This window comes from Desmodus rotundus, chromosome 4 (assembly GCF_022682495.2).
Source record: "Desmodus rotundus isolate HL8 chromosome 4, HLdesRot8A.1, whole genome shotgun sequence".
Taxonomy (NCBI): Eukaryota; Metazoa; Chordata; class Mammalia; order Chiroptera; family Phyllostomidae; genus Desmodus; species Desmodus rotundus.
In genome coordinates, this window is record NC_071390.1 from 126,360,927 (window position 1) to 126,382,954 (window position 22,028).

A 22,028-nucleotide genomic window follows, 5' to 3' on the forward strand; every position below is an offset into this window, starting at 1 on the left:
GGAATGAAAGGAGAAACTAACTTCCTGACTGTATAACCAGTTTCAGGATAAAAGAAGAATGAATATATGGATGAATAGCTAGGTGTCAAAGGCAAAATAAGAAAAGAGTATGAACTGGGAAAAGGTTAATATAAAATCAATGGCAGCTATACAACTCTTCTCTCAAGGGAAATATAAGCATATAGGAATTGATACAAAAAATAAACTATAAATTTCCCTTAAAAGAGATTTTAAATAGAACTATATACTATCATAAAGTCATTTTACATTATAAAGTCAGAAATTTTGGAAAAAAATAATAAATTTTTCATTTTACTGCAGGCAAATTTTATTTTACTGTAAGTATAATTACTTCAACACTGTTAAAGACCCCAAATAGTTCAATAAATCTATAATTGAAATATTGTGTTGGTAATTCAGGAAGCACCATATTGAATGTTAAAGTACACATTTGAATTCTGACTCGTTTATCCATTCAACAAACAAATTTACTAGCTTAAATTATAAGCTGTTGAGGGAAATCATATTTCATTTTCTTGAAAATGGTGAGTTAAAGATGATGACTGTGAGCAAAGAAAAATGAGCATTATCAGAAAATTGAAAATGTAAAAGATAGAAATCATTTCACAGTACAATTATCATCATCAAAATGTCCATACTACCCAAGGCAATTTATAGATTCAATGCAATCCTTATTAAAACACCAATGACATATTTCACAGATATAGAACAAACATTTCAAAAATTTACATGGAACCATAAACGACCCCAAATAACCACAGCAATTTTGAGAAAGAAGAACAAAGTAGGAGGAATCACAATACCTGATATCAAACTATATTATAAGGTAACTGTAATCAAAACAGCCTGGTACTGGCATATGAACAGACACATAGACCAATGGAACAAAATAGAGAACCCAGAAATAAACCCTTGACTCCATGGTCAATTAATATTTCACAAAGGGGGCAGAAGCACAAAATGCAGTAAATATAGCTTCTTCCACAAATGATGTTGGGAGATCTGAAGAGCTACATGCAAAACAATGAAACTCGATCACCAGTTTACACCATAAACAAAAATAAATTCAAGAAGGATAAAAGATTTAAATATAAGTCACAGCACCAAAAAAGTCCTAAAGGAGAACATGGTAGAAAAATGTCAGATATTGCATGCGGCAATATTTTCACTGATATATCCCCTAGAGCAAGGGACATAATGGAAAGAATAAATAAATGGGATCTTATTAAAATAAAAAGCTTCTGCATAGCTAAAGAAAACATCAGCAAAATGAAAAGGGAACCAGCCGTATGGGAAAATATATTTGCAAATGGTATCTCGGACAGGGTTTGATCTACAAAATATATAGAGAACTCACACAACTCTACTCCAGGAAGATGAACAACCCAATTAAAAAATGGACAAAGGACCTGAACAGACAGTTCTCCAATGAGGACATACAGGGGACCCAGAGACATATGAAAGGATGCTTAGCATCACTAGCCATCAGAGAGATGCAAATTAAAACCACAATGAGATGATATTTCACACCAGTCAGAATGGTCATCATAAACAAATCAACAAACAAGTGCCAGTGAGGATGAGGAGAAAAGAGAACCCTAGTATATTGTTGGTGGGAATGCAGACTGGCGCAGCCACTGTGGAAAATAGTATGGAATCTTCTCAGAAAACTAAAAATGGAACTGCCTTTTGACCAGGTAATTCCACTGCTGGGATTATACCCTAAGACCTGAAACACCAATTCAAAAGAACATATGCACCCCAATGTTCATAGCAACACAATTTACAATAGCCAAGTGCTGGAAGCAACCTGAGTGCCCATCAGTAAATGAGTGGATCAAAAAAAACTATGGTACATTTACACAGCAGAAAGAAAGAAGGAGCTCCTACTCTTCATGACAACATGGGTGGAACCAGAGAGCATTTGCTAAGTGAAGTAAGCCAGGCAGTGAAAGACAAATACCATATGATCTCACCTATAAGTGGAACCTAATCAACAAAACAAACAAGCATGCAAAATATAACCACAGACGTTGAAATGAAGAACAAACTGACAGTAACTACAGGAAAGAGGGGAGAGGCATAACGGCAGAAAATAGGGGAAGGGACATTAGGAACATGTATAAAGGACACATGGACAAAGACAAAGGGGGTAGGTTCAAGGGTGGGAAGCGGGGATGGGTGGGGCAGTGGGGCACAGTGTAAGGAAAATGGGGACAACTGTATTTGAACAATAATAAAAATATACACATATAAAAGGAAATATATATTTTACAGATTTTAGATATGTATATATGGGGTCTCTCCAGAAAAACTCCAACCATTTTTAGTACACCGAGAACAGTCTGAGTGACATTGATGTAACCTGGTAGCTAAGGAGAGTGGACTGGAATGCACGTGCATGAACAATGACCTCTTCACTGTACTAGTCAGTGGGAGCAGTAAATAGTTGAGTGAGCATGTGTACCGTGTGGCTGTTGCATTTAAAATGACTGAACAAGTAGAGCAATGAATCTGAATCAAATTTTGTGTTAAGCTTAAACATTCCTCTGTGGAATTATTTGGATGATTCAAAAAGCCTCAGCTATTGGCAACTGGTGATTGGCAGCTTCATCACAAGAACGCACCCACTCATGCATCACATCTCATGAAGAGGTTTTTGGTGAAACATCAAATCACCCAGGTAACTCAGCTGCCCTAGAGCCCAGATTTGTCAATCTGCAACTTCTGACTTTTCCCAAAGCTAAAATCACCTTTGAAAGGGAAGAGATTTCAAACTGCTGATGAGATTCAAGAACATAGGACAGGGTAGCTGATGGTGATTGGGACAACTGTGTAAGGTCCCAAGGTGCCTACTTTGAAGGGGACTGAGGTGTCATTGTCCTATGTACAATGTTTCGTGTAACTTGTATCTTCTTCATTAAATGTATTTTTCATAGTGCATGGCTGGATACATTCTGAACAGACCTCGTATATATACCAGAATGAAGATATCTCCACTTAATACATTTTTTTGTTTTTCAAATGGCACTATACCTGCAAATTCTCACCTATTTTTGAATTGCTACCTACTATCTGGAAGCTAAAACCATAGTTTCTATTTATTCAATCACTCTTCCTTCTTTCAAAAAATATATAATATATTTATTTTCCTTTCAAATTTCTACCAGACAATAATTTCACATTGCCTTGATTTTGTAAACATTATATTTTAAGACAGATGGGTAAGTTAGTCTGAAACTCCCTTCTTTAATTATTGGGTATGAACCACATGTCAGCAACTAGTCTCCTACTTTTTTCAAAACAACCTGATGAAAATATGTCCAAGGTCATGTCAATATACAAAAATTTTATAGAAATATGTCCAGAAATATTTTGTCTTATCTTGATTTGTGTTTAAATGTGAAATTTTAACAATTTATTTCCTCCATGTCAATAACATGTTAATAACTACATAATATGTTGTATTGATAGTCAAAAAAAGTTTTTCTAAAATTTCCTGGATATCCTTGAATTCACATTGGAGAAGGCATGAATAATTTTTACATAAACATAGAGCTTATAATGTTATATCATAAAGTTTTTACATAAGGTTCTTTCTTTAAAAAAATTGTTAAGTACAAATCAAGTAATAATGTTAAGTATAAACTGTGCTAGAGAATATGCAGACTAGTCTTAACCTCCAAAGTTATTTCCACTATGTTCCATTTTCAATCAAAATAAAAACCATAAATTGGAACAGCTAAAATATCTACTTCATAAAAGTGTTATGATTAGTGTTCCAAAGTAATGACAAACACAAAAGAGAAAGGAGTCACACCTCATTATGAATCAAATCAGTGTGTCAGTCATGCAGATGTATAATTGTATTAACTTTAAAGTGATTACCTTAATTCTCAGAAAAGACAATATTGCGTATTGTTATTGCACAGTCTTCATCATCAAACAGGCATCCAACCACTGAAGGGCAGCCAAAAGCTGACTTTGATCTTCCTGAGGTTCTTGGAAGAAAAGGTGAAGAAAATTTTTCCAAAAGAATTGTAGAGTGAAAGTGTACTTTCTAAGTTAACCGGATATCAGTGGATGAAAGCCATTCTTTTCTGTTTGTGTTATACTGCTTTCCAATAACTCCCTACCCCATCAAAGCAGGAACGAAGTCTGTCTTGTTCCTACTGCATCCACAGTACCTTCTACAGAGTGGATGTCTAAAAAATGCTAAATGAATGCTAAATGAATAAACAAATCAAAGTTGTCATTCCAAATCCAGTAATGTTAAAATTAAGTTATATTAAACATACCTATAAATAATAAATTATTAGGAAAACTCAATACACAAGTTGTAAACAATATTGTCACATAGTAGTCTAGAGTTTACAAAGTAAATGAATATTCTAATTTAATTTTAATATCAACTCTTTCAGGTAAATAGAACAGGGATGATTCTCATTTACAGATGAGAAAACAGCATGGCAAATAAGTTTACCAAGACCACATAGTAATAAAATTACGTAGCTAGGAGTTAAACCTAAGTCTTCCGAGCCAGGTTCAGTATTCTTTTTGCCATTCGAAAATTGCCCTTAAAGCCTTTTTGCATTTTTTTCTCAAACACACTGGTGATTTTTCAGTTATTTAGGTGGGAATCAGAGAATTTGACATTTGTTCTGGTGTGTGTGTTAACACAGATGAATATGTAAAAAATGATAAATCAGTTTAAAATGAATAAAAACAAGTATGCCAAATGAAAATTATCTCAATTTCTTATTGCATGATCACAACTGAAAAAATATTGAGAAATTTGATTGTGAGATAACTAAATGTGTGCTCTTCAAAATTTGAGGAATTCCAGCTCAAAGAGAAAATGGTGCAGTGAGGTAGACATATTTCACTAACATGGGCCCTTCAAGTTTACACGCTTGTATCTATTTTAACTCAGTGGTGGAAAGAGTATACCTTCTTATTACATTCTATAAGACATTCATCTCTTCAATTCTCTTAAACTTTGGAATATTGAAGTAAACTGCAAAAATAAACCTGATCAAATTTCAAAAATTTGGGAATGTTTGACAATATATGAATTATTCCATAATAGCAATTTAAAAACTGAATCATAGTTTTCTTAAAATGAGTGATATACATAGGAGACTTATATTTTAACAATCAGATTTTTTATGAATTTTGCTATCAGGTTTATCATTACCCCTTGCATGTAAAAGATAATATAGAGTTCTCAATGTTCCTGGCACAGAAAATCTGAAGGGAACATTTTTAAAGGTTAACCTGAAATAACCCCACATATGAAAACTTTTTTCCTGGCCCCTGCTTCCTACCACAACTAATAGGCAAAAAGTAGGAGGTACTAAGGGAAGGCACCGTTGTCTTATTAGATGGAAGAACCATGCAATTAGTTCTTTTTACATGGGCAAGCATCAAGTCTCACAGACACTGGACGGATCAAAAAGAATCAAGTCCTGACCAAGATCCCAAAGAGACATTGCTTTCAAGGTAATTGTGTGGATAATGACAATGCTCCTAGAATCTTCTTTTCTCTATTAACACCTGGTTTCTTAATCAAGAAGAGGCTAAAGCTTCAATTTTGGGCAGGCTGGGTTAAAGGTGCAATAGTACAACCAAATGGAGGTGATCGTGAAAAAGATGACTATAGGAGTCCTGGTCAATAAACTTAGAAGTCAGCATATAGATGGACTCTGTTTCTAAGTAGAAGAGCAGAAGATGGTGTGGGGATATTGCTACAGAGGGAGGGAAAATAGGACTGATACCAGAACCCTAATGTGGAGATGAAGAAAGAAAATCCATAAACATAATTTAAAAACAATTTCAGAGGGGTATAAAGAAAGCCAGGATAAGACAACTCACAAAAGCCAAGAGAAGACAGAAGGACTGCTTGTTGTACACTACAGAGAATTCCCTTCTTTAAGATAAGAATTAGATTGACAATAAATACCTCATTAGTTAACTTGATTGGAGTTGTTTAAATATGTAAGTAGAACAAAAGCCCTTATTTCAATGAATTGTATAATAGAATACGTATGTAAAGGCCTTCAAGAAAAAAGCAGTATCACAGGCACACACACACACAGTGTGGGTGAGACTAGACAGTGTGACTGAAGATCAATGAAAGGCAGGACCGCAAATAATTTTGTAAGCCACATGAAGAAATTTTTTTTGGCATTAAGTTAAAGAGCAATAGGAAACCAGTGAAAGTTTTAACCAGAGAACTAGAATAATCAGATTCATATTTTATAAATATCACAATGGCTGTAATTAATTAAAAGCAGGAGTGTGGGCCAGCTAAGAGACTATTTTGGTAATCATGAAATTGAAAACCCAATAGGTCAGGGACACTATATCTTCATCTTCCACAACAGTGCTGACTACATAATAATATTTGCTGAGTCAAGAAGTGGCCCGAGTGAGATAAATGATGCTAATTTTCGTAGGATGCTGTTGGTGAAGATAAGAGAAGTGAACTGATTCAAAACACTATCTAGGTAGTAAAATACAGAGAGGATTAAGTGATTGATGGGCAAAGGAGAATGAGAAACAGAGTCAAGACTGACTCAGGTTTCCAGCTTATAGGAACTGCTGGTGAATAATGCACCATTCGCTGCAATTGAGAACACTTGGAAGAGACTGTTTTGTGAGAAAAGATGGTGATGTAAACTAATTCGGTTCAGACTTCAATTGAAGCACCATGTGGTTTCAAAGGTTTTCTGAAGATGATCTAAAAGTTGATCTGTTGGCACTGATGGCAATAAAAGCTGGGGGTTCCACCATCATTCTCACAGGCCACATGCCACTAGAAGTAGCTCATTTATGCTGAGCTTGCTTGGTAATTCTTAACATAGCTACAGGTTGCCTTTATTTTTCATTTTGCTTTCACAAAACCCTGATATGAGTTTTTTTCTGTATACCCATCTCTGGGGGCGGGGCTCCGCCTGAAGGGCCCCCCCCACCCCCCGCCACCATGGATGAGTAATTTCTGTACTCTTAAGCGTGCGTTCATGATGATGGCTCACAGCCTCTGGTGGAAGCAGGTTCCGAATCCTCAGGTCCCTGTTCTGGGTGCCAGATTTTGGGGGGCTCCGCCCACAGGGCTCTCCCCCTCCCCCCAGCCACCACAGATGAGAATAAGTCTACCAAGACATGATCTACTTGGGGAGGAAACGTGGTGGTCGGTCTCTCAAAGGAGAAGGACTAGGAGCCTTTTCCTCAATGGGCTTTTATTGGGTTCAATTTGCACAGGAATACAGGTAAAGTTCATCAATCATTGTCAGGCAGTAAGGATCAAACAATAGATAACAAACAAAGAACTCTGAGGGCTTATTCTGAGTCAGGGTCAGTTAGCTAAAGGGCTATAAGACTTTGGGAAACAAATTCATTTCAGGCTTGGACCCTTATCATTTAAATTGAGGGTATTAGCAAAGCAGGTCTCACAGGATTTTATGCATTCTTTCTTAGGCCTGATGTCCCGCCCTTTCCAGCACAGGGCCGCACCCACATCTGGCATTGTTTCAGGCTTAAGTCAGGCAGGGGAAGTAAGGCAGCCAAGAGATTAGGAGACTTCTTGCAGACAGAATGAGGACTCAGGCTATGTCAAAGCTGAGGGGTGAGGGTCCATCACCCCCTTTTTCTATAGCCCCCCAAGTCCTTCCCTGTGGGCCTCTTCATGACCATGCCTGTCTTAGGTCATCCCTCCCTTGAGGAATCTTACCCATCATTGGCTAACTGGTCAGGCTCAGGGCCAAGCAGGGAGAAGTAAAGTGGGCAGAGGTGGTGCCCCTGCCAGGGAGATAAGCTTTGTCTCCTTAGTGGCTTATGGTCCCAAGGTCTCTGATTCAGCCTTAGCTATGGGGGTTACAGCTTCTGAAACCAGGCAGGACGGTTCCCAACACCCATCCTAATAAGCTGGCATCATGGAGACATCATACACTTTGCACCCACATAACCATCTTATATCAGAAAGAACGCAATAGTGTTCTTCAAATATTAGATTAATACAGACCAGAAGTAGGTTTGATATTTCAATAACTTTAATTGTGATGTGCACCTCATCTGAAAAATGAAATAGCAATAGGCAAAGTACACGATAGTGTCAGGATGGGCGGGGTAGGACAAAATGGCAGCCGAACTACAACCCGGAAGAGATGGCTGACATCAAACCAGGGAACCACCAATGATAGATTGCCACCTGGTTCAAAGAGACCAATCCCTAGCCCCCATGTAGAGAGCCAACCAGAATTTGGTGCATAAAACCCCCCGCCATATTCCCAGCTTGGGCGCAACTTCCTCGGCCTGCTCTGTGGACCAGGGAACCTCACCCGGGTGCGCAAACCCCAATAAAGCTCTGTACTGCCTAATTTTGTGGCTAATTGACATTTCTTTCTCAGCGGAGCCTAAGAAAACCTTTCATTTGGTGGCAAAACCCAGGAGGAGTTGTTGTCTGCTGAAGACCACTCCTCTCCCTACTCCCCGAGGAGGCCTTGTGGCCACCCCACCAGTCCGGACTAAGAACCAGGGTAAGTGCCGTTGCCCTTACGTTTCTGGTCCCCGAACACTGATTCCGGGCCCCCGCCTGCTAGGGGAGCCTGCTCTCCCACCATATCACAGCGCTGCATCAGGGTGACCCTTCTAGGAGAGGCTGCTCTCCCTCCACTGAGAGGCTCTAGGCACCAGAGGAGACATCCCTGGGCCTAGATACTCATTTTTACCAGACCGGATCAGCAACTTGGGTTGAGGGATGCCGATTCCCACTTGCTAATCCTCATGGGACCAGGAATGGGGGGCAGGAGTCCAAACCAGACCCTAAGTCACCTCTAGGGTGCCTCCTAAAAAATTTGCCAGCTATTGATCCTGGCCTCAAGCAAAAACGGCTGATTTTTCTAACAGCCAAGCCATTATATCAGCTCGATAATCGCGAAACCTGGACTCCTGAAGGTACTTTCAATTTCGTTACCCTTACAGACCTAGATAATCTTTGCAAACGGTCTGAGGTCCCATACATTCAGAGCTTTTGGGCCTTGCGCTCCTGCCCTGATCTGTGTGCCCAATGCTCCACAGCTCAGGTTCTCCTGGCCGGAGGGAACTCTGACCCCTACGGCCTCCTAAGCCAACTGCCCCAGAACCCCCTTCCTCCTTTTCTGATTCCCCTGAAGATCTTGCTTCTCCTCCTCCTCCTCCTCCTTAACAGCTCCCGCCAAGGATTACTCCAGCCCCAGCCCTCCCCTCTCAGCCTGATCCAGCCCCGGCCCTCCCTTCTCAGCTGATTCTTCCCCTCCCTCTGAAGACCTTTCTTCCCCAGTCAGCTCACACACTTGCTCTCACCTGAATCTAGAGCCCCTAGACTCCCGTATTTGCCCCATCCAGGAAGTGGCAGGAGCAGAAGGTGTCATTCGGGTCCATGTCCCCTTCTCACTAACTGACCTCTTTTCAATTGAGAAATGCCTAGGCTCTTTCCACCTCTAACAACTATAATTCCCAAAAGGAGGGCTCTGCCTTCCCCTTGCCCTTCATCTCAGGCAGTCAATTACGATAAACTCAGAGAAGTCACCCAAGGCCCCAGAGAAAATCCGGCCCTATTTCTCAACAGACTAACCGAGGCAATGATGCTCCATGCCCGCCTTGACCCGGCTTCTAACACTGGGGCCACTGTCCTAGCTACTCACTTTATCTCTCATTCGGCCCCAGACATTAGAAGAAAATTAAAAAAGGCCAAGGATGGCCCCCAAACCCCCATCCGAGATCTGGTAAATATGGCATTTAAGGGTTTCAATAATCGGGAAGCAGAGGCTGAGGCTGCCCGCCAGGCACACCTACAGCAAAAGGTGGCCCTGCAGACCCAAGCCATGCTAGCGGCCCTGCGACTGGCAGCAAACATTGGCACGGGGGCGAAGCCTAAGTCCGGGCCGAAGAATGCCCCACCGGGGGACTGTTTCAAGTGCAGCAAAGAAGGACACTGGACCCACCAGTGTCCTCAACCTCGGCCACCAATGAAGCCCTGCCCTGATTGCTGACAGTTTGGCCACTGGAGGAATGCCAGTCCCCTTAGAGGCTCATCCCTGCGCCTCCACACAGGGGACTAGCTGGTCAAGGTACAGACTCTTCCCTGGCCGCACCGGAACTTCTCAGACTCCTAGATGACTAAAGCAGCCCAGACTCAAAGACCCTCATCACCCTCACTGAGCCCAGGGTAACGCTGCAGGTAGTGAGTAAGTCCATCCCTTTCCTGGTGGACACAGGGGCTACCTATTCTGTTTTACCATTGTTTTCAGGAACTCTTACTCCTTCCCAGATCTTGGTCATGGGGGTCAACAGGACCCCATCTTGCCCGTGGTGAACCCCTCTGCTTAACTGCAGTCTGGACGGCTTTCCCTTTTCCTATTCATTCCTTGTCATACCCTCCTGCCCTATCCCACTTCTAGGAAGGGATGTTCTCCAACTGCTAGGCGCCACTCTCCAGGTCACACGAAACCCTACCCCTTCCTCCTCCCTTATCCTTCCGCTGTTAGAAAATCCAACTCCTCCTTCAGCTCCGCCTATTTCCCCTTCTCTCCTCAACCCACAAGTATGGGACACTTCTACCTCAACCGTAGCTTCCCATCACCCCCCGGTCGCCATCTGACTAAAACAGCCGACCCCTAGCCCCTCCCCTCTATGCCCCCCGGACAGCAGGAAGTAGCCAGATCGAACAGGGCGCCCCTTATCCTATCAAAGAGGTCGGAATGTCAGGATGGGCGCGGTAGGACAAAATGGCAGCCGAACTGCAACCCAGAAAAGATGGCTGACGTCAAACCAGGGAACCACCAATGATAGATTGCCACCTGGTTCAAAGAGACCAGTCCCTAGCCCCCATGTAGAGAGTCAACCAGAATTTGGTGCATAAAGCCCCACCATATTCCCTGCTTGGGCGCGACTTCCTTGGCCCACACTGCGGACCAGGGAACCTCGCCCGGGTGCGCAAACCCCAATAAAGCTCTGTACTGCCTAATTTTGTGGCTGATTGGCATTTCTTCCTCGGTGGAGCCTAAGAAAACCTTTCAATAGTATTTTATAAAATATTTTAAGAAGAACAGAATAGCATCCGGCAGACTAAAAATATAATTTGGAGGAAGAAGAAGAACAAAACACAAATAGTATCATCCCAGGACCTCATGGAATTTGTCCTTGCAACAGAGTAATACATAGGACACCATGTCACCCGTCATGCATATGGGAGCCGAGTTCCATAAGTTGACCACTCAATAACATACCGTATAGCTTCCTAGGACTCTGTTTATGTCACAACCACTACGGTTTTCCTAAATGATGGAAGTTGGGAGAGTAAAGCAAGTAGGATTTGTGTGTAGCGCACACATGCACACAGTGAGTGGAAATAGGTAGGTGAGGAATTTCTTAATTAATATAATTCCCACTAGAAGATGAAGCTTTTCTCACAGGTGAGAATTTAAAGAAGTCCCATTAGGAAACCAAATAAAAAACTCATTTTTTAGTGTTTTTAAATAATGATGGTGTCTTCAGAAAATATGTATCTTTTGATTTTACATCCACATTTAACTTTAATTTTAGAAAAATAATTTTTCTTTATTATTTAAAGTGCTACTGAAAGTTTAATTTGGTATCACAAAGCAGTTTGGTGAAACTCGTCCATCCACAGGCAACTGCATAACAAACATCTTCTCTTGTTTCTTTACTTACAGGGGTCAAAAGGGCAGGATGAAGGCTTTAATCCTGACTGGACTTATCCTGTTCTTTGCCTTTTGTTTCTCGGTAAGATTCCATACACTTGAAAACTAAAAGAACTACCTAAAATTGAGAGCTACATAACATTGAGATGGGGTTCAGGGTAAGACTATGGCATTGTATTTCTAAAATCAGAACTGAGTCACATGAGATGGAAAGAAACACAAACAACTACCTTCTACTTCTAACACCCATAGAAATATTCAAAATCACCTGGAATTTGAGGAGAAGGGGCAAAAAAAAAAAAAAAAAAAAACATGGAAAGGAAGTAAAGAGAAAAGAGGAAAAGAAGCAGAAGAGAATGACTATTAGTTGAGGGGAATAAGGTATGAGAAAATCTCCAAATAAATTTGGAGGAATATAACTAAACTTTAAGGAAATCACCAAGACTTTACTTCTCCTAATGTTCATGTGCCCCTACCACCTGTATTTTAAGGACGGTCCCTTCTGAAGTTTGAAAAATGAGGGTGAGTTTATGCATATGTCAAGTTTTTTTTTCACTCACCCTCCAACTCTTATTATTAAGTTCTCACAGTCAAAGGCTATAATATGTTCTACCACTTAAGACATAAACACAGTGAGCTCTGACCAGTGTGGCATGGTTGGGCGTCATCTTAGAACGTGAAGTGTCACTGGTTAGATTCCCAGTCAAGGCACAGGCCTGGGTTGTGGACCAGCTCCCCAGTAGAGGGTGTGCAAGAGGCAAACAATCCATGTTTCTCTCTCACATCAATGTTTCTTTCCCTGTGTTTCTCCTTCCCTTCCCCTCTCTCTAAAAATAAAGATTAAAATTTAAAATATAAAAATGAAGACATAAATCCAGTGAAAAGGAAGATAATCTCTTCTATTGGTATCTAAAATAAAATATTGTTATATGTCACAAATTTGATTCATCTAAAACACGACATGTTTGAATAGGTTTTATATACCGTATTTTTGGGACTATAAGATATGCTTTTTCCCCCTGAATTTGGGAGGAAAATGGGGGTGCGTCTTATAGTCCAAATGTAGTTTACCTGGCTCACTACAGGATTTCTGCTTTAAAGGATGTTATTAAATATTTTACCACATTTTTGCTTCAAATTTTTTTTTTCTTATTTTCCTCCTCTAAAACCTAGGTGCATCTTATGGTCCGAAAAATACAGTATATAAAACCTATATACCATATATAGTATATAAAATGGTACTCTTCTGAGTTAGCCTGGTCCTCTCAAATACTTATAATTGCTTTTCTCTTTTATATCTCTTGCAGAATTTTAAAAAAATATCCTTTTGCTTTTCTGATTTTATTATGTATGCACTCTTCACTAGTTCCTTATATCTCTCTTTGAGCAGATAGCACTATTTCTAGTAATATTAGAATTATAGGTGAGCTTCAAGTGTCTGTTTAATTCTGTTTAACCAGCCATGCTTCACTCCCAGGATTCTTTCCTTTTATGCCAATTTTCTTGTAGAATTCTTCCCACAGCATTCAATGCCTCAGACAAAGCTTTTACAGGCAAAAAAAAAAACCCTGAATTTTTTGTTTAATATTTTTAATATCCAACTTTGTGCAAATATTTCTATTCCATATAATTTCTGTTTTTTAGTTTTTTGATATATTTATTGATTATGCTATTACAGTTGTCCCATTTCCTCCCCTTCACTCCACTCCATCCTGCCACCCCCTTCCTCCCACATTCCCCCCCTATAGTTCATGTCCATGGGTCATACTTATAAGTTCCTTGGCTTCTACATTTCCTACACTATTCTTACCCTCCCCCTGTCTATTTTCCACCTATCATTTATGCTATTTATTCTCTGTACCTTTCCCCCCTCTCTCCCCCTCCCAATCCCCTATTGATAACCCTCCATGAGCTCTCCATTTCTGTGGTTCTGTTCCTGTTCTAGTTGTTTGCTTAGTTTTCTTTTGTTTTGGTTTTAGGTGTGGTTGTTTATAACTGTGAGTATGCTGTCGTTTTTACTGTTCATATTTTTTGTCTTCTTTTTCTTAGATAAGTCCCTTTAACATTTCATATAATAAGGGTTTGGTGATGATGAATTCCTTTAACTTGACCTTATCTGAGAAGCACTTTATCTGCCCTTTCATTCTAAATGATAGCTTTGCTGGATACAGTAATCTTGGATGTAGGCCCTTGCCTTTCATGACTTGGAATACTTCTTGCCAGTCCCTTCTTGCCTGTAAGGTCTCTTTGGAGAAATCAGCTGACAGTTTTATGGGAACCCCTTTGTAGGTAACTGTGTCCTTTTCTCTTGCTGCTTCTAAGATTCCTTCTGTGTAACCTTGGCTAATGTAATTATGATGTGCCTTTGTGTGTTCCTCCTTGGGTCCAGCTTCTTTGGGACTCTCTGAGCTTCCTGGACTTCCTGGAAGTCTATTTCCTTTGCCAGATGAGGGAAGTTCTCCTTCATTATTTGTTCAAATAAGTTTTCAATTTTTTGTTCTTCCTCTTCTCCTTCTGGCACCCCTATAATTCGGATGTTGGAATGTTTCAAGATGTCCTGGAGGTTCCTAAGCCTCTTCTCATTTTTCCTAATTCTTGTTTCTTCATTCTTTTCTGGTTGGATGTTTCTTTCTTCCTTCTGGTCCACACCATTGATTTGAGTCCCAGTTTCCTTCGCATCACTATTGGTTCCCTGTACATTTTCCTTTGTTTCTCTTAGCATAGCCTTCATTTTTTCATCTAGTTTTCAACCAAATTCTACCAATTCTGTGTCTTAATAACCAGTGTTTTGAACTGTGCATCTGATAGGTTGGCTATCTCTTCCTCGCTTAGTTGTATTTTTTCTGGAGCTTTGAAGTGTTCTGTTATTTGGGCCATTTTTTTTTTTGTCTTGGCGCATCTGTTACTTAAAGGGGCAGAGCTTTAGGTGTTCCCTGGGGCGGGGCAGGGTAACGCTGGTCTCTGGGATGCTGTACGTGGGGGAGGGGCCGAGAGGGAGCAATGGTGCTTGCTCCACTCTCCACCAGATTTCGTCACTCCCTCCTCTACCCACTATCAAATTGGGCCCCTCTGGTGCTGGTTCCCGAGTGGGTGGGCTTGTGCACACTCTAGGCCCCTGAGGGTCTCTCCAAGGACCTCTCCTATGAGGCTGGGAGTCTCTCCTGCTGCTGCCCCAATCCCCACAGGCGTTTTCAATCAGAGGTTTGAGGCTTTATTTTGCAGCGCTGGAGCCCTGGGTTGCGCGGTCTGCTTCGCTCCCCGCCGTGTGTCCCGTTTTATATATGCTCGAAAGTGGGGCCACAGGGTGCTACCCGCCACTCAGCTTGCCCTGTTCTCTGCCACTCTGAGTCTGGCCCTCTCGGTTTATCTGTGCGCGACTGTAGGGCCGCAGGGTCTGCTAGTGGTCAGACTGCCTGCCCTGTTCGTCCCACACTCTGCCAATCTTGGTCCCACCACAGCCACGAGAGTCCTCTCCGCCCCAGTGCCTGTCTCCACCCCTCCTACAGGTCTGGATGTATGTTTCTTTTTTATCTACTTGGTGTCAGACTTCCTTGCTGTTCGATTTTCTGTCAGTTCTGGTTGTGCGAAGAGGCACAGTGTGTCTACCTACGCCACCATCTTGGTTCTTCCATATAATTTCTAAACTGACCTTTTGCTATAATACTTTCAGTGAGATTCATGTAACATGGTTGCCTATTTGATTCTTTGGTTAATACCTAAAGGACATGACAATGATATTCACTCTGCAGTCTTTAAGGAAAAAACAAAGTTTCTTAGATTTACTAGTGGTATTTCAGGAAACCAACTAATTGGATTTCATAAAATTACACTTTTGTATTTGGTTGGATTTTCATACTAAACACTTTAGCATTGAAAGTAATGACCATGTATTTTTTCTAATCACCCAGATATTGTGCCTTGTGATTTTAAATCCATAATACAATTTATTTCAAATTTATATTGCACTCAAAACCAGAGCAGCTCTCAACCTAAAGAGCAGACAAGTTTCTATAATTGAAAAGAAAACACAAAACAATAATGGACTGAGTATTTCACTTGGTAATATCTTCTGTTTTCTTCCCCTACAGTTCAGTGCAAGTCAACAATCACAGCACCAGGTGATGGGAAATGTGCTCAACCATCAGCCAGTGCAAAGTTCCCCTGCCAGGACATCACAAGGGAGATCTCCATCCAGCGAGGGCATTCGCAAACCTCAAGGCTATTCTCAAGCCTCTGCCCCACCTGTACTGACTAACAAAGAAAGCAGTCCATTATCTTCAAATTCCAGGACATCAAATAAAAAGAAAAAACCTAACCAGGGATCAAAAAGACAAAGTATACAAGTCAGGCCTAAGAAAAATACACTGACTTCTACCAAGAAAGGATTGACCTTCCATTCAGCTGCTTTAACAAGAAGAAATACTCCATTGCGGGCAAGCAAAACTCTAAAACAGCCTAAAAATAGTCAAAAGACAACTGTCAAGAAACAGTCAAAATGGACTGCAGCAGCACCAAAACCATCTTCAGTCATAAGGAAAAATCAAAATGCATCTGCAAAACCCTCGTCCACCTCTGCCAACAAGGGCTTGAATTTGCCACAAGCTGTTAGGGCAGCACTAGAAAGAATTTCAGCTACAAAGAAAAGTTCACAAAAATCTAAGAAAATACAGTCTATACCTGCTAAGAAACAGTTAAAACAACCCACAATTGGGACAGCTTCAGAAACATCTCTACCTAAAAAGAAATTTCGAAAAACTTTTAAAAATACCTTGCCTGAATTACCCAAAAAACAATCCCCTAAGTCCACAGCAGTAAAATCTTCCCCCAAAACTTCTTCAACTTCAAAGAAAAGACCAAGTAAATATCACAAAACTCCATCATCACCTGCCAGAAAAAAACAAAAGCAGTCAAAAGCAGTTAAAAAAGCCCCCCAGAAAAGTTTGGCCAAAAAGAAAACCTTAGAGAAAGAAAAAAATAAACAGTTAACTCCAGTCAAAAAAGAGCTGACTAAGGCAACACCAACAGGAGGAGATTCCAAAGTTAAAAAGAAAAATCTAACTAAATCTAAAAAGACAGGGTCTGTACCTGCCAAGAAAAACCTCAATCAGCTAAGAGAAGTAGCAACAAAAATAAAAACATCTATAGCCAAAAGAAAAGTACCAAAAAAGTCCCAAAAAACCTTTATTGCACCTGCCAAGAAACAAGTGAATCAACCTAAAGCCTTTAAATCAATAGCAAAAACACAACCAGTCTCAAAGAGACCCAATCAGTCTAAAAGCTCCTTGGCTAAAGCTGCCAGGAATCAGTCAAATCAAGCCAAAGAAGGCAAACCTCCAGCCTTCAAAGAAATTCTAGCCAAAAAGAAAAACCTAAAAAAATCTAAACCAGCTGCCAAAAAACTGCTCAATCAGTCTAAATCTGCTCAAGCAGGACCAAAAAGATCTCTAGCAAAAAAGAAAATTCAAGAGAAATCTACACAGCCCACATCAGGTAAAGTGGCTGCAAGAACAGCTCTTGCTGAGGTTAAATCTACAAACCAACCTAAAAAAGAGCAGCCTACATCTTTAACAGTAAAGAAAAAGTCAAATACATTAAAACAGAGATTTTTTAAATCTCTTAAGAAAGATCTAAATCAGCTTAAATTCCTTCAAGGAATGAAAATACCACCCCGCCTAGTAGACAAAACTATAAAACAATCTAAAAAAAGGAAACCTTCACCTGCCAAAAAGAGGTCGAAATTATCTAAACCAAAAAGACCTAGCTCTCTTCAAGCTGCATGGGAAAGGTATCCACATAAAGTCATAATACCACTTCCTCCACATGTTCCACCTCTGTTTCATCAAACTAAATTTCCTTATCCACAACCAAATCTGCCACATAAGTACCCATTGAAGCCTCCTCAATTCTTTCCACCTCCCCCAAGACCATGGCCAAATGTTCCACATTCCCAGGCACAACAGCAGCAGCATCACCAACCTCATTTGCCTTGTAAGCCACCCTGTCATAAACCAAAACCTCCAAAAAGGCCAACGGGCATTGAGAATACTACAACTGAAGGCCCAACCACTGTGACTAACGGATCCAATGTAGCCACCAGAACACCTGAAACTCTATCCTCAGGGGCTGCCAGCACAGTCCAGGTGACATCAACTACTAACTCAGCAATTGGTGCTCCCTCCACTACAACTGTCCCAACATCTCTGGTGGCCTCCGTGACGCCTTCAGTGGAATCCACACTGCAAGAGTCTGCTGCTTCTAGTGCTGCAACCTTCATAAACCCAGGGGCTGGCTCCACAACTCTCTTAATCTCTGCCCCCACCATTACACCTGATGTTACCACAGAGGCCTCAGAAGCTGAAGCAAACACAGCTGATGACCCCACTCTCCCAGATGATTCCACCGCTCAAGGTGCCATTACACTGTCAGCAGACACAGGAGCCACATCCCCTGCTGTGGCTGCCACCACTGGTATAGCCACAACCTCCACAAGTGTTGACATCCCAATGGCAACACCTTCCACAGCCCTAGGGACTAGTGCCACCAGTACTGGTGCTACCTCATTCTCAGCCAGTGCTGCCATGACTCTTGCTCCTGCTACCACACAAACACCCAAAACTGCTATGAGTAATTCTGATTCTGTCACAGACACAGCTGCATCAGGTCTCAGTACTATAATTGCATCAAGTTCTACAACCACCAGTGTGCCTGGCACTACCACCACAGATGCAACCCATTCTGCCATCACGCAAGTGGGTGACACTACCCCTGAAACAGCAGATGACACAACCGCTGAGACTGCTACCCCAGTCAGTGAGGAAACCACTGAGCCCGTCAATGCCACAACCACCGGAGCTGACACCACTCTAGCCGAAGGTGCCACAACTGCACCCACCAATAAAATAGTCCCTTCAGCTCACTCCACAACCTTACAAGCAGGCACCACATATGTGACTGATACTATAACAGCTGCTTCATCTGCAACCACAACTCTTACGGCAACCAACACGGCAATAGCTGCCACCTCCACAAGTCTTGAGACCCTACTGTCAGCCTCAGGTGCCACAACTGTTGCCAGTACGAGTATAGCAGGCAGTGCCACCACTATTCCAGTTACTTCTGTCTCCACTGAACCTGATTCTTCAACCACTGAACTAGAAAATGAGGCAATTGCTCAACCTGTAAACGTAACTATTCCTACAGCTTCCACTATGACTCCATCAGTTTCCATCTCTAACCCTGCTTCTGAAGCTTTAGTTCCTAGTCCCAGAATCTGAAACATCTGCCTCCACTGGTGTCAATATTTCCTCAGCAGAGAATGCTACTCTCCTTTGAACAAATACTGCAGCTACCCCAACATTTGCAGAATCCACAGAACCCACTATGGTTTCCCCACCTGCAGGAAATTTTTCTATTCCACCTCCACTGAAGGAACCTCCACTGCCCAGCCATTACAATGGTACAAGCAACTACCACACCTGAAGCTAATGCCATCACCAGTGACCCAGATGCAACCACCTGTTCCACAGCTACGGTCACCACAAATACAGTTGGAACCACCTCTGCCTGTCAGTAGCAGCACACAACCATCACCTGCTGCTACAGCCACAGCCAATGTTCCTATAACTGGCATTAACACTTTCTCACAGTAAAAGAAATGCAAAGGCACATCTAATGTGTCTCAGCAGCAGTAAATTATGACATGCAAAGAATTAGATGGGGGAATTTAATAATGCTCTATATATTTCCAAACACTTTACACAATAGCTGGTTGCTCCTGATCTGACAAAAATATGATTTTTTGCAATTCTGTGAAATAGAGCAGATATTCTTCCATTTCACATACAGGATACAGAGGCATGGGATTTGCTCAAATTGAGAACACATGGTGGCAAAGCCAGGCCTAGAATTCACATGTCTTAGTAAAATATTTCTAACAGCAGTCAGAAAGATTAGAATTGTAGAACAATAATCCCAAAAGATAGGTTCATAGACAGTTGAATTACAATTATTTGGCTTCTTTTTTCAAAATAAAATCTCCTGAGATTACCATACTAGAAAGTATATATTTTTTAACAAAATATTCAGGGGGCGAGGGTGGAGGAGGAGTCTGATGAGGTTACAAGTGTGAAAACACCCAAATGTTAATTCAGAAAGGGAAAATGGCAGGTATACAAGCTCAAACACAAGAACAAGTATCATAATCAATAAATTGGAATCAGTTGTACTTGACTGAACTATATCATGCACCACAAAAAATTGGGATATATTTTGAGAGATGCATCTTTAGCTGGTTTTGTCATTGTGCAAACATCATAGAGTGCACTTTTACAAACCTAGAAGGTAAAGCCTACTACACACCCAGGCTGAATGGCACAGCATATTGTTCCTAGGGTACAAATCTGTATGTACATCATGTTACTGTGCTGAATACCAAGAGACCTAGTAAGCATGAGATGTATGAGGCTGTTGCAGCATAGCACAGCATACAGTTTTAGAGCAGTTTTTATGAGCAAAAAGAGTATACTCTAAAATAACAATACAGATAAAAGTATAGTAAATACATAAACCAGTAACATAGTTGTTTACTCTGATTATCAAATATTATGTATTGCACATAATTGTATGTGCTATACTCTCATGCAATTGGCAGCACAGCAGGTTTGTTTACACCAGCATCACCACAAACACATGAGTAATGCGTTGTGCCATGATGTTATAATGGTGCAACGTCACTAGATGATAGGAATTTTTCAGCTCCATTGTAATCTTACAGGACCACCATCATATATATAATTCATCATGGACCCAAACATCAGTATGCAGTTCATACCTGCATAGCATAAGTAACACCTCATTTAAGTTCAGCCAGAAATGAGGGGAAAATGCTACCATTAATTAAAGAGCACCATGGAGAAGAAAAAAATTTAGAAATTTTTATAGTCACAAACATGCAATATGATAAAGAATTAGTCTACATTATAGAACCACAATGTAAGACTCTAAGAAAGAAGGAGCAGATCTAAGACTATTTTAAAGAAAACACTGCTGGAACATATAATCTATAAAATTTTTGTATGAGGTTCTGTTTTTGTTTTAAATTAGATGAAAACATTCTAAGTCACAGTAATGAGGGACTAGGTTTTAAATGTACCTAACTACTACACATTACTCTAAACATAAACCATGTAACTGGGTATGTTTTGGTCTAAAATAGAATTATGCACTATCATGAAAATAAGAAAGTGGTGCTGGGGGCAGGGGAAGGAAAGCAGAATTAAGTTAATTTCATCTAAAAAATAGAAAGCAATTTTAAAATAAATCATGTTTGTAGGACTATAGGAATTAATTTGATATTTCTGAATATTCTTTTGTAGGTTCTAATTTGCCTAAATATTAAATTTCTGACCTTCACTTTTGCCAATGCCTCAAGAATTGACTGTAATCACATTTTAGAAATGAGGCCATTCTAGAAATTCTGCTTTTCACTCTCACTTCTTAAATGCAGTCAATTTTACTTCTTCAGTTTTTGTTCAATAAATCATTTTGAAAATCATGTGTTCTCTGTATGCATTTGTATCACTCTCACATATTTGGAAGTGAATTGAAAGATTAATATGGTTATCCCTTTAAAATGTTCCCAAGATGAGCAAGACTTAAATATAAGGTAGGCCAAGCTTAACTAAACTTTAGACAGGTTTCTTCCTGACGCTAGGAGTCTGAGGACATTTCTTTAGAAAACTAGCAATTATAAATTCTTTCTCTGTCACTTTGAGACACTGCCATCTTTCTAAAAGCCTCTTTCCAACTATGTAAGCCTGGGGTGCCCCTATCTTTCAGTCTCTATGGCAGGTTAGGAGCCTAAGTCAGATAAGCACCCATTAGCAAACACAAATGGTCTAATCCACAGAGAAAAACATTTGCGAACTCAAGAATTACACAGCGTGTTCAACACATCCCATTTATCAACATTCTGATATCATCCTCCAGCTCATTCCAGTATTTAAAAACCTCTCACGTTTTGTTTCAGCAGACTTGACTATTGCAGTGGTTTTGAATGAAGTCTTTCCTACCTGTTTAATTTCATCCTGCAATTTTTGCCTTGGCAAGGTAAATGCATGGAATGCAGAAACTACAAATAAATACAGTTTGAGTGAAAACTCCCTCAGCCAAGCTCCACAAGAAGATATCAAAGGAATGAAAACAGAGTGTCCATGCTCACTAACATAATCTGAAATATCCTTCCCATTTTACCTATTTTTAAAACCAGGGAAAACATATATTAAATTTTGAGACGGAAATTTTGGG

At 40.5% G+C, this 22,028-nt stretch overlaps 1 protein-coding gene across 1 annotated transcript; it reads left to right on the forward strand.

Annotated features, from left to right (window-relative positions):
- Window positions 1-5,386: 5,386 nt before the first annotated feature.
- LOC123478412 (mucin-2) lies at window positions 5,387-21,276 on the forward strand. Its single transcript, XM_045185477.2, has 4 exons — window positions 5,387-5,523; window positions 8,430-8,558; window positions 11,736-11,805; window positions 15,812-21,276. Exons 3-4 carry the CDS (start codon window positions 11,752-11,754, stop codon window positions 18,995-18,997), a joined length of 3,240 nt encoding a protein of 1,079 aa, XP_045041412.2. The 5' UTR covers window positions 5,387-5,523; window positions 8,430-8,558; window positions 11,736-11,751; the 3' UTR covers window positions 18,998-21,276.
- The last annotated feature ends 752 nt before the right edge of the window (window positions 21,277-22,028 follow it).